Genomic DNA, 18676 nt, shown 5'->3' on the forward strand with positions numbered 1-18676 from the left:
CTTCGGGAAGGGGCAGGAGGCTCGCCTGCCTTGCTAGAGGACTCCAGCAGTGGTACTGCTGAGGCCAGCTCTTAGAAGCCCAGGTCCTGGGCCTGCTGGTGTCAGGCCAGCTCCCAGGCCTTCCAACCCCAGGCCCCGTGGACACGTGGTGTCTTAGAGAAGGGCGTTGGTCCTGGGCAGGAGTAGGGGTGGGTGGGCAGGGAGCTGAGGACGTCTGTTTTCCCCTTCTGGGCAAGAGAACTGCTCGTAGGTTAGATGCAAGAAGGACCTGCACAACCTCCTTCCCCCCCCGCCACTCTACCCCCAGCTGCAGGTCGAGGTCACATGTGCCCACGTTTGCACTGAGCCTGACTTTGACTCCTTGCACTAGTGCCTACAGGCCTTCCTCGCCTCCCTGGGCACAGGGCTGGAACCTAACTGCCCCGCCCCCTCCCACCATCTATACCCCAGGGATTTCCCTCCCACTGAACTAAAGACCATTGTCTAGTCTGGTTTGTCAACTGTCACCTACATCCTGCCTTCCCAGTTTACTAGAGAAAATCGGCTGCCTTTTGGCTTCGAGTTGGTAGAGAGGGGTGGAGGGAAACTCCAGCACTCCTGGATAAGGGAGGCCCCAAGATTTGCCTCCAGGCTTGTTAAGGCCTTACGCTGAAGGGGGAAGAGGAAGGCTGAACCCCAGGCCCCAAGCCTAAGACAGGGCAGGTGCAAGCAGCAGGGGCAAGAAGGTGCAAGCGGCAGGGGAAAGAAGGCAGAAGAGTCTCTTCCGGCAGCAGGAAGTGGCAGGAAGTGGTAACTACCTATGGGGAAATGAGGCTTGTTCCTCCCTGTGGGGTTGAGCAGAAGGGGAACCTTAGCCAAACCCTGCTCTCCCCGCAACGCAACGAGGGGGCCTGAGGGAATAATGGCTGAGGTTCTAATCTCTGGTGCTGACTTTCCTTCCCCACCCACCCTGGGAACTTCCCACCAGGCTCTCCAGGCTCCTTGTGCTTATCAGGGCTCTGAGTTGGGATGAGTAGGTTCCATCCGATGTCCTGGGGGTCCGGAGCAGCTATAGTGTCACTGCCTACTGGCATTCAGGGCCCATGGCCATGCTGTGAAGGGTGTGGTTTGGCAGTGGTGACCAGACAACCTTCTGGGGGCGGGGCAGCAGCCAGAGGGTGCCAGCTTGCTGGACACGTTGAGGCTCTCCCAGGGGCTCTGGCTGCTTGGCAGCTGAGCATTGGGCACAGGCAGCCCAGGTGTGTGCCCAGAGCCCAGCACGAGGGGGAGGCAGGGCCCAGCCGCAGTGGGACCCCGCCGGAAAGCCCTCGCGGGCAGTGCCAGGCGGGGGGGGGGGGGGGGGGGGGGGGGCGGGGGGGGTTGCTCCGCCCCCGGAGCCTAGCTGGGGGCGGGGCGGGGCGGGGCCGGCGGGGGCGCTGGCTGCAGAGCCTCAGGTCCCGGCGCCCGGCCCCGCTCGCGGCCGCGTGGGAGCAGTGGGGCTCGACGGCGCGGCCGCCCGGAAGCCATGGCAGCGCATGGGAAGCTGCGCCGGGAGCGGGGGCTGCAGGCCGAGTATGAGGCACAAGTGAAAGGTGAGAGGGCGTCGGGCGCCCGCCCCCCACCCCCGGCCCCGCTTCCCTGCCGAGACCCCAAGGTCGTGGGGGCGCCGGAAAAGTCCCGCCGCTGGCCCGGGGCCCGCTGCTCCTCCCCTCCCCCAACCCACCCCCAGCGACCTCCGGAGGGGCTTGAGGGGGGGAGGGAGGGAGCCCGAGCCCGACCCCGACCCCGACCCCCCCCCCCGCCAGCCTGAGCCCTTTGCCCGCTTCTCCGCGCCCCTTTGGTCTCAACCGCGGGCTCTTTCCCCTTCCTTCCTTCCTCCCTCCCTCCCTTCCTTTGGTTACTCTGCCCTCCTTGGTTCTCCCTGCACCTCACCCAAGAGCCCGAGTGAGGGAAGGGGGCACCCGGTGCCCCCCAGAAAGTGACATTGTAGCCACAGTGAAATCGAGCACCTTGGTTTTGCGGAGGAGGTCCAGGCAAAGGAGTCTGAGTGCCTAAGGTGCCTGGATTAGTGATGGCTTTGCCTTGAAACCAGTTCCTTTGCCCTCCCTTGGGCACTGAGGTGGCTCAGAGCTGAGGGCCGCTGTCTCTGGGTCAAACTGGCGCAGTGGATATCAGCCTTAGAGATTCAGCAGGGCCAGCTCCAAAGCCTTCTGAGGGTAGACCTCCTTGGGTTCTGATAATCACTTTGTGCAAATCACATGCAAATCAGCTTTGCAAATTCTTAGTCGACAGCTTCTGCCTGTCTTATCCAGGGCGTGGTAACTCTTCCAAAAGAAAGAAGGTAGCATCCAAGTGCCAACAGTTGGGACCATAAAGTTTTCCTGTGTCTTCAGATGTGTGAGCCCATATATCACTCTTAATTGCTCCCTTTTACCGATGAAGGAAACTGAAGCTCAGGGAGAAGTGTCTTGCACTTGGTTACACGGCAATAACAACCCCTAGGAGGGAGAAGGAAATGAACCTTGAAGTTCTTTCCCACCCAGAAATGCAGGTTCTTTTTTTTTTTTTTTTAATTTTATGTATTTATTTGTCAGAGCGAGAGAGCACAAGCAGGGGGAGCGGCAGGCAGAGGGAGAAGCAGGCTCCCCGGTGAGCAAGGAGCCCAATGCGGGGCTCCATCCCAGGACCGTGGGACCATGACCTGAGCCGAAGGCAGGTGCTTAACCAACCAAGCCACCCAGGTGCCCTGAGATGCAGTTCTAACATAATTATCCAATTCGAGCAATTAACACCAAAGTATGCCTGAGTCCTCCCCATCTGGAAAAGGTGGCTTGCTGCCCGGAGCCAGCTTGAGGTGACTTTGCAGGGTGAGAGAAGCCTTGCCTTCATCATTCTCGGGTGGAGATAATGATCCCCCATCCTGCTTCCCCAAAATGTCAGGAAGCTGAAGGACTTTGGAAACTCTTCAGTCAGCAAATATGGACCAGTTAATTCACGCTGAAAAATTGGGAATTTGAGCCAGGCTGTCTTTAAAATGTTCCTTGCCTGCTCTGGGTCTCCAGTGACTTTAGCTTCTAAACCCTTCCTCCCCGCCAGAGAAACTATTTACCATACTAAAAAAAAAAAAAAAAAAAAAAGGATCACTGCCTTGACACCCTAAATTCTGAAAGGTCAGCATAGTCGTGGTTTCGGTGGCCATCTTCTCTTTTGCTTTATTTGTCAGCAGAAGTGAGACCGTATGCCTTGCTCACAGGAAGTGTTGGTGGGGCCCAGGACCCAGCTCTGCAATGCAAGCATATGTGGATTCCATCCTTCCTTCTGACAGATGTTTTGCATGCATCTCTTCTGTCCTAGGCCCTGGGAATACAGTGCTAAGCAAAAGAACCAGCCCCTGCCCTCACAGGGCTCACAGGGCCTGTAGGGAGACATGTAGCAAAAACCCCTAACACAATCAGGTTCAAATATGGTGACAACCACTATAAAGGGAAAGCACAGATGTCAAGAAAGGGTGTGGGAGGAGGGCCAGACCTAGTTGCTGGGGAGGTCAGGGAGGGGTTGATGATGAGTACATTTGAGCTGAGATCTGAGAGCTGGATAGTGACAGCCCAGAGGCTGGGGGCCAAGCCCCAGTCAAGGATCTTCTTGACACCAGCCAGTGTGTGAATCCAGGTTCCAACCCACCCACGCATGGCTGTTCTATTCAGCACTGTTCAGTTGCAATTGGTCTCCAGGGAAAGATTGCCCTGGGAGGGCGGGGCAAACAGCAAAGGAAGGGGAGGTGAGCTGGGACATCTCAGGTCTTGCTTAGAATGAAATGAGATGTACTTTTCTCCCCAAAATGTTACCCTGATTCAGTGAAGAAAGTCCAGATTCCAAGGGGCATGGAGCCCACTCCACCTGACCCATGGAGCCGAGAGCCAGCCCCCGGAGCCTGGCCTCAGATGGTATAGGGAGACTCTGTCTCACTTGGCTCTGCCCTGCTTTGCGTTGGTTTCACTGTCAGGAAGCACCCTCCCCACCTCTGGCTTCTGTTTACCCAGCCTGATCCCGCGGTGGAAAGAGAGCTCTCCTGTTCAGTAATTCCAGGGAAGGCGTGAGGACTGTGGCCCCCAGCCCCTCGCTGAGCCAGTGCTGGGGGGGGGGGGGGAGGGGCTGAAGGACTGTGTGTGCAGCCGCATCTGGGAGAGGGACCCAGGGGCTGAGAATAGGAAGGAGACATTCTCCAGAGGGAGATCGGAGGAGGCGATGGGGATGCCAGGCAGGCACAACCCCTGGAGGCTGCCGCATGCCCACAGCCCCCGGGAAGTCACTGGCAGGACAGAAATGCCAACAGCACTGGCACTGAGCAGGTCACAGTGGACTTCTTTGAGTGGACCCCCGGGTCCCGCCCCTTCTCACCTCCTGCCAGTTCCGCTCCCTGGTCTGAGCCCTCAGCGTCTTCTGTCTGGACTGGTTCAGGAGGTGCCAGCTGGGCCGGGCACTTTGTGTCTGTCTCCTGACCTCTGCCTGGCCTCCCCACTTGGCCCGGGTGCTGTGGCTGCTCTCTCCCTTGGTGCCAGCCGGACGTCCTTCCCTCACCACGGGCCTCTCGCACGTCTCCACTTTGCCCCCAGCAGCCACACTGGGTCCAAAAGCCTTCACTGTTTTTCTTGGTCCGAACACTTTTCCCAAATGGCCCTGTGGCCCCTCTGTCACCTCCTTCACCTCCCCACCACCCTCTTCTAAGAGAACCCCTCCCGCCCCCACCTCCAGCTCTGACCTCACCTTGCTGTTTGCATCCTCAGCACCCCTTGCTCCTGGACATTCTAGGATATATCTGTCCACTTGTGATCTGTTTTTTTTTTTTTAAGATATTATTTATTTATTTGAGAGACAGAGCATGAGTGGGAGGAGGAGCAGAGAGAGAGGGAGAAGCAGACTCCCCGCTGAATGCAGAGCCCTGAGGTCATGACCTGAGCTGCTGAAGTCAGAGGCTTAACTGACTGAGCCACCCAGATGACCCTGTCCACTTGTGATCTGTACCCCCATTCCCATCCCAGCTTCATGAGGGCAAGCCCTTGGTCAACCCTCTTTGCCACTATACATCCTCATCTAGAACATGCCCAGCACAGACTGGGTATGTAATCAACAATCTCCGGAATGGAGAAATCAACTACCGTCCGTCCCTGGGTATGTGGATGGAGATTAGTCAGTGGGTGACCTGTTTGACAGAAGCCCAGACAGTGTTATTACCTGGGATCCCCAGTGCCCACCTGGGCACCCAGTGGGTGGCAAAAGTGTTTGTAGCAGGTTGCTTAAGCTTGTCATTCAGGCGGTTCTTTGCTTTAGTGGGGAAAGCAGTGTTGCCAAATCAAGCCAGCGATAAGGTGTCAAAAGCCAGCGGTGTGGGGGCCCTGGGTGTGGCTCTTTCTGCTGGGAGGTGGGGTGGGTGATGGGGAGTGGGGACCGGAGACGGAAAGCAGGCCAGCTCTCTCAGTTCCTTCACTTGTCAGCTCCAACCAGCTCGCTCCGGCCACGGTGGGGCTGCCCTTGGGGGGCCAAGAGCAGGGTTCCCGGCCACGAAGGCCACCAGTCCACTGCAGCTTCGGCAGAGCGCCGTGACAGCCTTGCCCGCACGCAGCCCTGTGCGTGTGTGTGTTCGCAGGAGGCTACCCTGCCTGGGGTCCCAGGCACCCGGAAGGCAGGAAGTGGCAGAGCAAACAAGTCAGGGGCTTTCCAAGAACCGCGGAGTGATGGGGCTGGGGACAGGGTGAGACGGGGCTGGGGCAACTCTGTGCTCCCACCATCACAGCAGATCGGCCAGGCTCCCTCTCTCCTTAGAGCAGCCTTCCTGTTCTTCAGCTGGGTGGGCCTGGGCTGTTCCCTTTAGCCTGAGCACAGAACACCTCCCTGGAGGCCAGCCTCCTTCCCCTCCCGGGGCTTGGGCACCCCTCCCCAGGCCTGAGCCGCCGTCCCCTGCAGAGATGCGCTGGCAGCTGAGTGAGCAGCTGCGCTGCCTGGAGCTGCAGGGGGAGCTGCGGCGGGAGCTGCTGCAGGAGCTGGCCGAGTTCATGCGGCGGCGCGCCGAGGTGGAGCTGGAGTACTCCCGGGGCTTGGACAAACTGGCAGAGCGCTTCTCCGGCCGCGGCGGCCGCCTTGGGGGCAGTAGCCGGGAGCACCAAAGCTTCCGGTAGGTACTCGCGGGGCGGGAGGGCCACAGCAGGGCCCGAGGGCCCCGCTCCCGGCCTGAGTGCCCCTCTGCCCCAGGAAGGAGCCGTCCCTCCTTTCGCCCTTGCATTGCTGGGCCGTGTTGCTGCAGCAGACGCGGCAGCAGAGCCGGGAGAGCGCGACCCTCAGCGAGGTGCTGGCCGGGCCCCTGGCCCAGCGCCTGAGTCACATCGCAGAGGATGTGGGGCGCATCATCAAGAAGGTAAGGCCTCTGCCCTGGGCGCAGCAGGTGCGGCTGGCCCCAGGCTCGAGGGAGGCCCGGCGGGTGTCAGGCAGAGGGGGGCTGGGCGGAGCCTTGAGTGCCCGCTGGCCCAGCTGCCCTGGGACGGCGCCCTCCTCACACTCGGCGTCCTCCTCAGAGTAAGGATCTGGAGCAACAGCTGCAGGAGGAGCTGCTGGAGGTGGTGTCGGAGCTTCAGACGGTGAGCGCAGGGCGGGGCCCGCCCCCATCAGAGCGAGGCCATCATCTCGCGCCCCCCCCAAGCCAGGCGCAAGGAAGAGGACTGAGTACCCAGGAGAGTCCCGGGTTTGTGGGGGGACTGCAAGCACGGCCGTCTCTCCCTGTTCTGGGCACAGGGTGGCTGGCCCAAGTGCTTACATGGGGTCGGCTAGCTCTCAGGTCTGAATCCCAGATGGGCTGGGAGGAGGAGTGGGAGGGCTGGCTGTGGCCATGGCCTTCAGCAGGGCAGCCTGGCCTTGGTCCTCCCTGCAGGCCAAGAAGACATACCAGGTGTACCACATGGAGAGCGTGAATGCTGAGGCCAAGCTCCGGGAAGCCGAGCGGCAGGAGGAGAAGCGGGCGGGTCGGAGTGCCGCCGCCGCCGCCACCACCACGACCACCACCACCGAGGCAGGACCCCTCCGCAAGAGCTCCCTCAAGAAGGGAGGGCGGCTGGTGGAAAAGGTGGGCCTGGAGAGCACCTGTCTGTCTTCGAAGGCTCTGGTTCTAACCTTTGACCCTGGAATCCCTGGCTCTCCCTGGGACCTGCTGGGAGGTGGGGCAGGGAGGGAGAAAGCAGGGCTGGTAAGGCTGGGGCCTAGTCAGTTCTGCTGGCTTTCGAGGGCTCTCCAGCCTAGGGTGGTAGATGAGGTACCGGGGTGGGGGGTGGCAGGAGAACAGTCCTCCCCTACCCAGCTGGAGTGAAGAGAGCTTTGGTGCTCCCAAGGCAGGAAGCCTTTGCACCCACCCATCCCTGCCTTGCACAGTGCTGTCAGGTCTCAGAGGGGCAAGAAGACACATAGGATGGGTGGTTGGGTGATGTGCATGGAGAGAATGTTTGAGGTGGCCCCTGAAAGGTTGGGGATGTACCAAGCCTGGAGGAGGTGAGACAGAACGGGGGTTGCCAGCCCGAGATGGGAGAGTTTCTGCGTGGCGGGGGCGGGGGGGGGGGCAGAGTGGGCACATGTCCACATGGGGAGGGGGGTGTGGAGAGTCTGTGGAAGGCCTGAGATGGGGGCTGGCTGGCTGGCCGAGTAGGTGACCCTGGTGTACTTTTGTGGTCTTGAGCAGCGTCAGGCCAAGTTCTTGGAGCACAAACTCAAGTGCACGAAGGCACGCAACGAGTACCTGCTCAGCCTGGCCAGTGTCAATGCTGCCGTCAGCAACTACTACTTGCATGATGTCATGGACCTCATGGACGTGAGTCCCGGGTGGGCAGGCGGGGGGGCAGGGGGCTATGCCCTGGGGCCCACCTGAGCCATGTGCTTGCCTCCTCCCCAGTGCTGTGACACAGGATTCCACTTAGCCCTGGGGCAGGTGCTCCGGAGCTACGCGGCTGCCGAGAGCCACACCCAAGTCTCCCAGATGCAGGGCCTGGGCAGCCTGGAAGAGGCCGTGGAGGCCCTAGATCCTCTAGGGGACAAGGTCAAGGTGCTGGAGATGCATGCAGTTGCCTTCTGTCCCCCACTGCGTTTTGACTACCACCCCCATGAGGGAGATGAGGTGAGGGTCACCGCCCCCCAGGCATGGATGAAAAGGGCTTTGTGTTCTCTGGTCTTCATTGTAACAGCAGTTAAGTCGAATGAATCCCACTTTGCTAAGGAGTGGAAACTCCTGAATGCAGCTTATTTCTCAGACCCTCATTCAATGGCCTCGAGGCAAATGAGGCTCCCTAGAAGTTTCGCCACTTGCATTTGAAGCAAGCAAACTTCTGCTGTTCATTGGCTGAACGCAACCTCCCCACCGCAGCAAACACAGCAGAACTATCACCAGGTGGACACCAGGTAGTAGGTGGCTATCTAGCTGTCCATATAGTCTTTGTCCAAGTGTTCTGCATGTTTTAGACAATCCATAATACCAAGTTGAAGGAAAATAAACCATACAAGCAGTAGAATATAGCTAGCATCTTTTCACTTGTCCCTGAGCTGTTTTTTTTCCTTACCAGTTTGTCCAAATGGGCATTGTGAATGGACAGGGATTGCACAGAGCTTTTAGCTTTTTAATCTGTATATTGATCCGAATCATAGTTGACAAAGTCAAATGTTACTCAAGGCTTATGATGGCCCCTGGTAGTTCTCCGACTCACCCTTTCTGTTCCCGATTCCACTCCCCAGAAACAGCCACTTCCCTGCTGTCCCCTATACCTGCTGTTTCTGGGGCTTCCCTCCCTGTGTTCAAATTGCACAGCATGCTGCTAGTTGCTTGTCAACAGACTTCCTTCCACAGCTGGCTAGCCTAGCGCGCAGCCCTACCCCCGGCTCCTCTCCTTCCGTCCACCGCCCCAGGCAGCTTGTGACTTCGCTTGTCTGAAAATGCCTGTATTCTAGCCTTGAAATTGGTTGGTAGTTTAGCTGGATATAGAATTCAGAGTTGAGAATAAGTTTCTCTTTTGACCCGTTAAAGGCATCGCTCCAGGCTTTCCGCATTGTCGGTGCAAAGTCCAATGCCCTTCTGATTTCTGATCCTTTGTGTGTGACCTGCAATTTTTCTCCCTGAAGTTTTTAGGAGTCTCTTTCCTGCCTGATAAAATTTTGTGATGATGCTCCTTGGGGATCCTTTATCCTTCACGGTGCTGGGCAACTGGTGGGCATTGTCGGTTTAGAATACTGTGGCCTTAGGTTTTGGGCTTATATTATTCCTTTGATCATTTCCTCCCCCTAATTTTCTTTTCTCTCGCTTTCAGGAATTCCTGTAATTGGACGTTGGACCTCATGGGTCGATTCTCTAATTTTCTTATCTTTTCTCTTTCTTCTTCTCCTACCTCTATACCTTTTAGTTCTGCTTTGTTTTCCAAATTCCTATTTAAAATAACCCTTTGTTCTTGTCTTGTGGACATCATGTTTTCTCAAATCATTCTGAAACATTCATTTTTGTTTTCTTTTTTTTTTTAAGATTTTATTTATTTATTTGACAGAGAGAGACACAGTGAGAGAGGGAACACAAGCAGGGGGAGTGGGAGAGGGAGAGGCAGGCCTCCCACCAAGCAGGGAGCCCGATGAGGGGCTTGATCCCAGGACCCTGGGATCATGACCTGAGCCGAAGGCAGACACTTAACAACCGAGCCACCCAGGCGCCCCTCATTTTTGTTTTCTTGACATTTTTCTCCGCTCTCCGCATTTTCTGTTTTCTTACAGCTAAAAAAAAAAAAAAAAAAAAAAAAAAAAAAAAAAAGCTTGCTTTCGTCTTTCTCTTTCATTTAATTTTTTTTTCTTTCATTTTTAGAGCTTCCCTCAAATGGCTGGCAATTCTTGGCCATCAGGTCATATTTAAGAGGAGCTGCTGGGAGGTAGATTAGATGAGATATCTGATGCTCATGAGCAGAGCTTGTCAACGGGGGCTTCCCCTCAGGGAAGGGACTTAGACCATCGCTTTGAGGGAGAACCCCATGGTGGGGAGCCTGGGGTGTCCTGGTAAGAAGGTGCTAGAAAGGACTAGTGGGACCTGGGCTGAGGTTACGGGATTCGGGAGAGGGACTCGGCCTAGATACTGTTGGGAAGAAGGGATAACTCTGATTGGATGTCTTCATAAATCTTATCTAGAGGGCAGGAGTTGGGGGGGTGGGGGATGAAGGGAGGCTAAAGCAGCCCACACTCCTATTAGCCTGAACAGAGGGAGGTTTGGTTATTTCTGTGGCTTGGACAAAGTTCTTGTTTTTGTCTGCACTCGGATGTGATTATGAGGTGTTCTTGTTTTTGTTGTCACCTCTCATGGTCACAGAGTGACCTTGTCTGATGCTGATGCTCTGTGACATTCCTTATGTTCAGTAGGATAACACCACGTCCCATCTGGGCGGCTCCAGATGGCAGTGGCTGCTTTCTTCTTTCTCATCAGTAGGAAGTTTTGTCCCCTTCTTTAGCTGTGACTAGTGTCCCTAAGTCCAAAATCCCTCTGATTTATCCTTTCCAGGGGCTAAATCTCGACTTTTCTGCTAATTGTATGGGTTTGGGGGAGGGTCTTTTAATGTTAATGTTTCCTAGAGCCTGGAGAGACTTTTTTTTTTATAATTCTGATAGAACATACATGAGATTTACCATTTTAACTATTTTAGCTGTATATATATATATATATATATATGGATGGATTTTTTTTTTTTTAGTAATTTCTGTAGCCAACGTGGGGCTCAAACTCATGACCCCAAGACCAAGAGTCACATGCTCTACTGACTGAGCCAGCCAGGTGCCCCAATCTTAACCATTTTTAAGTGCGATGTTCAGTGACATTAAACACATTCATATTGTTGTGTAGCCCATCCCCACCCTCCGTCTCCAGAACTTTTGCGTCTTCCCAAACTGAAACTGTCCATGTTAGACACTCGCTCGCCCTCCCCCCAGCCCCCCAGCGCTCAGCGTCCTACTTTCTGTCTTTCTGAATCTAGATCTAGACTACTCTAGATCATTCATGCGTGTGGACTCATACTGTATCTGTCTGTTGTGATTTGCTGGTGTCACTCAGCATAGTGTCCTTGAGGTTCATGGATGTTGTAGCCTGTGACAGGATCTCCTTCCGTTTTAAGGCTGAAGAACATGCCATTATATGGACAGAGCACGTTTTGCTTATCCATTCATCCCTTCATGGACACTTGGGTTGCTTCCTGCTTTTGGCTGCTGTGAACACGAGCATGCAAATCTTTCTTGGAGCCTCTGCTTTCTCTTCTTTTGGGGAAACGCCCAGAAGTGGCATTGCTGGCTCCTATGGTGAGTGTAGGTATAATTGTTTGAGGAGCCACGGTATTATTTCCCGGACAGACTTTAGCAGCTCCTGGTTTCTGCACCTCCTGTGCCTGCCAGGTGCCTGCCGCCTTGGTCTGGTGGCATTTCTGCCGCTCTGGTGGCTTCTCCAGTGCCGGCCTCGCCTGGTAACCCCATGACCTAGGCCTTCCCGCGTCCCTTTCCAGTGGGGCTTGAGGAGGACAGAGAGCGGGGCATGTTTAGCTTTCCTTTTTTTTTTTAATACGTTATTTCTTTATTTGACAGAGAGAGACACAGCGAGAGAGGGAACACAAGCAGGGGGAGTGGGAGAGGGAGAAGCAGGCTTCCCGCCGAGCAGGGAGCCCGATGCGGGGCTCGATCCCAGGACCTGGGATCATGACCCGAGCCGAAGGCAGACGCTTAATGACTGAGCCACCCAGGCGCCTTCAAAGTCTTCACTCTCAATTTTAACTTGATGTCAGTGTCAGAGTTCTCTGGATGCTTAAATTCAAAGGAGAGGCATTCCTCGCTTCCTAAAGCGGTCTCCTCCCATCCCCCACTCTGCCCACGGGGCAAGGCACTCGCATTTTGCCACAGGGAATCTATTTCTGCCTGATTAGAGTGAGCAGTTTTTCTAGCTAGGCCCTCCCTCTTATGTCTCAGACCCCAGCCCTCCTGACCATGTTTTAAAAAATAATCAACTGCTCTATTGAGGTATGAATCATATACTGTGTAATTCACCCATTTCAAGTGTACAATTCAATGGGTTTTAGAATATTCGCCAAGTTATGCAACCATCACCACTCTCTCATTGCAAAACACGTTCACCCCCCAAAAGAAACCCTGGACCCAGGAAGCAGTCACTCCCCACCCCCCTGCCCCATCCCCCCGTTACCCACTCACCTCCTTTCTGTGTCTGTGGGTTTGCCTCTCCTGGACATTTCATGTAAATGGAATCATATGATATATGTGCCTTTTGTGTCTGGCTTCTTTCACAGAGCAGAATGTCTTCTATGTTCACCTACATGCAGCATGGATCAGCCAGGACACCGCTCCTTTTTGTGGCGGAATGACATTCCATTGTATGGATGTCCCACACTTGCTTTTTCATTCATCAGCCGATAGGCACTGGGCTCACTCCGTCCTTGGGCTGTTAGGAGTAGTGCTGCCATGTCTGTACGCAAGGGTCCGTGCGCACGTACGAGTTCCTTTCTCTTGGGGAGAGCCGGGTGTGTTATGTGTCAAGGACTGGGGGTCCTGGACAGCAGCCGCCGAGGCGGTGGAAACGTGCATGCTGCCCTCATGCCCGGAGGCCTCGGTGCCCACTGCCCAGCCCACTCCCACGCCTGAGCTTTGTGCCCCCAGGCTCAGCCCTCAGTCCCCTGCACGCTGCCCTGCACAGGTGGCTGAGATCCGGCTGGAGATGGAGCTGCGGGACGAGATTCTGCCCCGAGCCCAGAATATCCAGAGCCGCCTGGACCGACAGACCATCGAGACGGAGGAGGTATGAGTGCCCTGGCTCGGGGTGGGGACACGGACCTGGAGACAGGGAACCAGGTGGCCGTGGCCTCCCCTCCCCATTCCTTCTGACTTGGACTACCTGTCCCTCGCTCGTGCCCCATTTCTTCCTGCCCTGGTGCTGGCCGCTCTCCAGGTGAGCAAGACTCTGAAGGCCACACTGCAGGCCCTGCTGGAGGTAATGGCGTCGGAAGACGGGGATGTGCTTGACCCCCTCCAAGCCAGCCCCTCCACCCCCTCCACCGAGTCCCTCAAGTCCACCAGCTCAGATCCAGGCACCCGGCAGGTGGGCCGGAGGCGGGGCCAGCAACAGGAGACGGAGACCTTCTACATCATGGTGGGGAAGGGGCAGCTGGGGGGGCCGGGGCGGGGCACGGGGAGGACCCAGAGCTGGGATTAAAACTCTGGCCTCTTCTTCGGGCTTCCCAGAAGCTCCAGCAGTACCTGAGTGGACGAAGCATCCTTGCCAAGCTGCAGGCCAAGCATGAGAAACTGCAGGAGGCCATTCAGCGAGGTGGGCCCCACTTCTGGCCCTGGGCCCCTACCTCCCCACCCCCAGGGCCCGGAGCGCACCTGCCCTCCGCTCTCCTGCCCGGGGCCCCCACCCAGCCCATGTTCCTCTCTGCCCAGAGAAGTTGGTTGGCAGGTAGGAAAGAACCCAGCAGGGCTCCTGGCCCCTGTTCTGTTAGCCTTTCTCTCTGCCGTGCATTAAGGACCTCCTGGTCTGAAAAGTGCACCGATGTTTTCTACCCCCAGGTGACAAAGAGGAGCAGGAGGTGTCTTGGTGAGTGCGTGCTGCGTGCAGGGCCCGTGTGTTCTGATGAGTGGGTTCTGCAGGGACCGAGCTGCCATGTCCCCACCTCCCCTCTCCTGGGGCCCGGCTCTGCTGCTCATCGTTCCGTGGCTTCCATTTCCCCCTTTGCCCGGTGGGTTCTGGACTAACTCGTGGGCTCCCAGGCCCTGTTTGGCTGGGCTGGGGGGCGGGCCAGCCTATTCTCCGGGCCCCCTCCCCTCAGAGCCAGCTTCCGTCCACTACAGGACCCAGTACACACAGAGAAAACAGCAGAAGAGCCGCCACCCCCGCCCCAGCTCCCAGTACAACCAGAAACTCTTCGGGGGGGACATGGAGAAGTTTATCCAGGTACTGGCTTTACCTCATGCTCCAACTGAGCGCAGGCGCTCCCCTGCATTTTGGTTTCTCTCCAGCCCGGGGCCATCTCTGTGGCCCGGCTGCCTGTGACCCCCAGTGTCCTCCACTGTCGACAGCTGGTGAACTGTCCCTTCCTGGATGGGCCGCTCTCAGGCCTCCACCGAGTGAAGGGAACATCCTTCACTAGTAGCAGGCATCTACAGAGGGGCGCCTGGGTGGCTCAGTCGGTGAAGCATCTGCCTTTGCCTCGGGTCGCGGTCCTGGGGTCCTGGGATCGAGTCCCGCGTCGGGCTCCCTGCTCGGTGGGGAGTCTGCTTCTCCCTCTCCCCGCCTGCCGCTCGTGTTCGCTCGCTCTCTCTCTCAAATAAATAAAGTATTTAAAAACAACCAACCAAGCAAAAACCAAAAAAACCCCAGGCATCTACAGAAAGCCTTAGGCAGGAGCATGTGAGAAGTAGAGCCCACAAGCCCCGCTTCGGCTAGCGTGCCACTGGGGTTCCTAGGCGGCGAAGTAAGGGAAGCAAGAAGGGTCTGAAAAGAAGAAATAGCGCTGGCCTGTCTTATGATGTGATTATGCACTCTGTGTGTATTCAAAGAGCAAACAATGTAAGACGCCCGGGAGCGAATCTCACAAAACACATGCCAGGCCTCCTTGCCAATAACCATCACGGCTTGTTAAGAGAAAATACAAGGGAGCCGGTGACAAGGAGGGACAGTGAAGTGAGCACTCTCTCTGTCCCCAGAGCTCAGGCCAGCCCGTGCCCCTGGTGGTGGAGAGCTGTGTCCGCTTCATTAACCTGAATGGTAAGCAAGACCTGCGCCCTCCTGCCGCCCACCCGGCGCCCGATCCTCGAGGGGGTGGTGAGGGGACTTGGCACCCATAGGCTCTCATCCTTCCCCAGGCCTGCAGCACGAGGGCATCTTCCGGGTGTCAGGCGCCCAGCCCCGAGTCTCAGAGATCCGTGACGCTTTTGAGAGAGGTAGGGACAGGCAGGAGGGGGTAGGGGTGGGGGGAGAGCCGGAGCTGGTGTGATCAGCCTCCGGCGCCCTGTGTCACCTGCAGGGGAGGACCCACTGGTGGAGGGCTGTACAGCTCACGACCTGGACTCAGTGGCAGGGGTGCTGAAGCTCTACTTCCGGAGCCTGGATCCCCCGCTCTTCCCACTGGACCTGCTCCAAGAGCTGCTGGCCTCTGCAGGTGAGGCCAGGGCTGGAGGCCGGCCGGGCGGGAGGGGCCGCTTCCCTGTCACTGCGGCCTCACTCCCGCTTCTCTCCCCGGGGTGGCGGGGTGGGGGGTGGCCTGCGCCGCAGAGCTGGAGGCTGTGGCCGAGCGGGTGGAGCACGTTAGCCGTCTCCTGGCCCAGCTGCCCGCACCGGTGCTGGTCGTCCTGCGTTACCTCTTCACCTTCCTCAACCAGTGAGTGCTTTCTGGGGGACGGGGAGGGCTGGCAGTGGGGCATGGGCGGGTCACCAGGCGGGGCGTTCCCAGCCCGTGACCCACGTGTGCCCCCAGCCTGGCTCAGTACAGCGACGAGAACATGATGGACCCCTACAACCTGGCGGTGTGCTTCGGGCCGACACTGCTGCCCGTTCCTGCCGGGCAGGACCCAGTGGCCTTGCAGGGCCGGGTGAACCAGCTGGTGCAGACTCTCATCGTGCAGCCCTCCCGGGTTTTCCCACCCCTGACCCTGCTGCCCGGCCCCATCTACGAGAAGTGCATGGCACCACCCTCCTCCAGCTGCCTGGGGTATGCTCTTTGTGTGCGGGGGAGGGGGGGGTCCAGCAGAGCGGGGAGCCCCCTCATCTACTCAGGTGCCTTGCTCTGACCCCAGGGATGGCCAGCTGGAGGGCCTGGTCGGGGAGAACGAGCCGGAGCTGGAAGCTGGGACCCTGGCCCAGGAGGATGGTGAGGGCGGAAGAGGAGGGACCCGATCCTGTCTCCGCCCTGGGTGCCCCCTCCGCCTCCCAACTTGGACCCCCTTTTCTCCCCAGACCTGGAGGGGGTCGTGGAGGCCGTGGCCTGCTTTGCCTACACGGGCCGCACAGCCCAGGAGCTGAGCTTTCAGCGCGGGGACGTGCTGCGGCTGCACGAACGGGCCTCGGGCGACTGGTGGCGGGGCGAGTGCTCAGGCGCCCGGGGACTCATCCCGCACAAGTACATCACGCTGCCCGGGGGGTGAGTGAGCAGCTTCTCCATCCCCCAGGTGTCTTGCACCCTCCCCTGCCCCGAGTCCTAGCTTTCCCTAGGCCTGGGGCGGCCCAGACCCCTTCTGGCCAGCACTGAGCCCGCCGGCCCCCCAGAGCCTGGGCCAGGAATGAGTGCTTTCAACGAGCTGTCTCTCCCACCCTAGTGCAGAGAAGGTGGGCCAGGGGCCGCAGGCGAACAGTCCCGAGGTCCTCCTGGCCATGGAATTCGTCCATCGGTGAGCGGGGGAACGATGGTTCTTCGGGAAGACTCATTTTGGTGGCCCTCCTTGCCCACCTCGGCCTGAGCACTGCTGTTGGGGAGCCAAGGCTGTCCCGGGCAGCAGGTGCTGGGCCAGGTCAGAAGGGGCTGGGGTCTGGCTTTGGCCATGTGGAGAGGGGCCCAGCTGGGGGAGAGTTATCCGGGTGAGGGACACCAAAGGAGGACAGAATGGACCCGCTGGGCCAGCCTCGCTCTTCCCCCCCTCCCTTGGCCATGCCCTGTCTGTACCCTGCAGGCCAGAGCCATGCACCCCACCTGAGGCCCCTCTGGGCACACCCGGGGGCCCCTCTGGGCACAGACGGCACTGCTTGGTCCCCACCTCCCCGGAGCGGTATGTGGAGGTAGACAAGGTGAGAGCCAGGACTGGCTGTGTGGCAGAGAGCGGGGCACGGGGGGGGGGGGGGCGCCTCTCCTGGGGGGGGGGTCTCTGCCTCCCCTTAGGAACCAAACTCTTTTGTCCCAAGGTTCAAATCTGCCCTTCCTGGCCTCAGACCAGCTGGCTGAGCCCGGCCTAGGGAGGGAGAAGCCGGCAAGGGTGTGAGTCCAGAGGGCAAGGACGAGCCCAGAAGCAGGGTGGAGGGGGACACAGGGGCTCATGCAATTGGGCCCCACGTTTGGTTCTTGAGCGGGAAGTGGCAAGTGGGAGTCCCAGGCAGGCATGGCATCTAGAGCCAGGATACGTGACAGGAAGTGACCTAGCAGGCGCTTGGTAGCCAAGGGGACAGATGGAAGAGATAGACACAGACGGGGTGGGTAGCTGGCTGGGGAGCCGGGCAGGCTGGTGGTTCTCATGGGAGGAGAGAATGGGTGCTGGGCGTGGCTCCGGCAAGGGGGCAGCCTGGGGAGACCCGGCTCCCTGCTCTCATGGGCCTAGCACACCCACTTGCGGGCTCCCATTGAGCACCGCCGGGCTCAGACAGAAGCCCTGGGGACAGTGTGAGCTGGACGACAGAGCCCAAGAGCACGTAGCATGCCAGCTGTGACCACACAGACGCTCATGCCAGGGAAGCAGGAGTCAAGTGGTGTAGGGGTGGGGGGGGTGGGCAGCAGGGCCAGGTGGGCTGCAGGGGGACACTGACCTGAGAGGCCCCAGCACACTGGTGGCTCCGGGCGCCAAGGGGTGGCTGTGATCCCAGCCAGGGAGAGCGTAGGTATGACAAAAGGGGGGATCTATTGGTGTCCCCAGAGGAGTCTGTGACAGCCACACCAAGAGTGGCAGGAGGGAAACCAGGCAGGGGAGGAGGAGCAGCAGCTTCGGGGCCAGTGGAGAGGAGGGGCATGGTGACAGGAAGGTGGCCGAGGGCTTTGGTTTTGGAATGAGAAGGAGTTCAAGTGGACGCTTGGGCAGCAGAGGGAGGAAGGCCCCCCCTCCTGCTCAGGTGGTGACCCCCTGACCTGGGCATGGGAGAAAGGGCTGGCTAGCTTGGGGGAGGCTCTCACCAGATGCCCTCCCTCTCTCTTCTCCCCTCTAGGCCGTGGCACAGACCATGGACTCCGTGTTTAAGGAGCTCTTGGGAAAGACCTCCGCCCGCCAAGGCCTTGGGCCAGCGTCCACCAGCTCCTCCAGCCCCGGGCCCTGCAGCCTGAAGTCTCCAGCCTGTGGCCGCCTCGGCAAGACCAGAGGCTTCTCCCGGGGCTCCGGGGCCCCGGTGTCCCCCTCGGCGTCCCATCCCCAGAGCCTGGACTCGCCCCTTAAGCACTGAGGCTCTGCAGCTGCCCTGCAGGCCCCGCCTCGCCCCGGGTGGCTACCCTTGGCTTCTCCCTAGCCCCGTGCAGCCAGCGCTGGGCTCCTGCCCTCGCCCCCTTCGCAGAGGAGGACACGGCTGCCTGCCCCAGCCCTGGCTTAGGCCCCCTTGGGAGGCAGCTGTAGAAGGAGGCTGGGGGCAGGCCCCTCCCCGGCTTTGCTGTGACGGCCTGTCAGGGGCTGTTGGGTGGTGGGTGCCCGGGGCCTGTCTCTGCCTCAGCTGAGGGTGCGAACCTGGTGGAGGCTGGCAGGTGTGGGCTGCCATTTATAAAGGCCTGTGCGTTCACTCCCCCATGCAAGCCACTTGTCTGTCTTGGGGGGCTGGGCAGGCAGAGGCACGGTCAGATGCCGGGGTGCTCAGCAAACGTGGCAGCTTAGGCAGCCAGGACAGCTTCCACGAGGGGTCTTGGCACAGAGTTGTCCGTGCCAGGGCCGTGTGGCGTGGTGACCTGTGCACCGGGTCTGGTGGCCAGTGGGGGGGAAT

At 58.7% G+C, this 18676-nt stretch overlaps 1 protein-coding gene across 4 annotated transcripts; it reads left to right on the forward strand.

Moving 5' to 3' along the window:
- Positions 1–1400: 1400 nt before the first annotated feature.
- Positions 1401–18481, forward strand: ARHGAP4 (Rho GTPase activating protein 4). Of its 4 annotated transcripts, none has more exons than XM_027609360.1 (22): positions 1402–1571; positions 5941–6148; positions 6226–6388; positions 6546–6608; positions 6899–7090; positions 7697–7825; positions 7907–8128; positions 12716–12817; positions 12968–13168; positions 13261–13345; positions 13588–13615; positions 13870–13972; positions 14725–14785; positions 14866–14961; positions 15045–15179; positions 15293–15398; positions 15495–15728; positions 15814–15887; positions 15974–16157; positions 16333–16404; positions 16684–16798; positions 17921–18481. In XM_027609360.1, the coding sequence occupies exons 1-22, from the start codon at positions 1505–1507 to the stop codon at positions 18149–18151; spliced, it is 2871 nt and encodes a 956-aa protein (XP_027465161.1). In that variant the 5' UTR covers positions 1402–1504; the 3' UTR covers positions 18152–18481. The 4 variants fall into 4 exon arrangements, 3 of the variants coding, with proteins under 3 accessions (XP_027465161.1, XP_027465162.1, XP_027465164.1); XM_027609361.1 differs by having other exon boundaries at positions 1403–1571; positions 14884–14961; XR_003522724.1 differs by lacking the exon at positions 15814–15887 and having other exon boundaries at positions 1401–1571; positions 17921–18056.
- Positions 18482–18676: the final 195 nt, after the last annotated feature.

Source organism: Zalophus californianus, chromosome X (assembly GCF_009762305.2).
Source record: "Zalophus californianus isolate mZalCal1 chromosome X, mZalCal1.pri.v2, whole genome shotgun sequence".
Lineage (NCBI taxonomy): Eukaryota > Metazoa > Chordata > Mammalia > Carnivora > Otariidae > Zalophus > Zalophus californianus.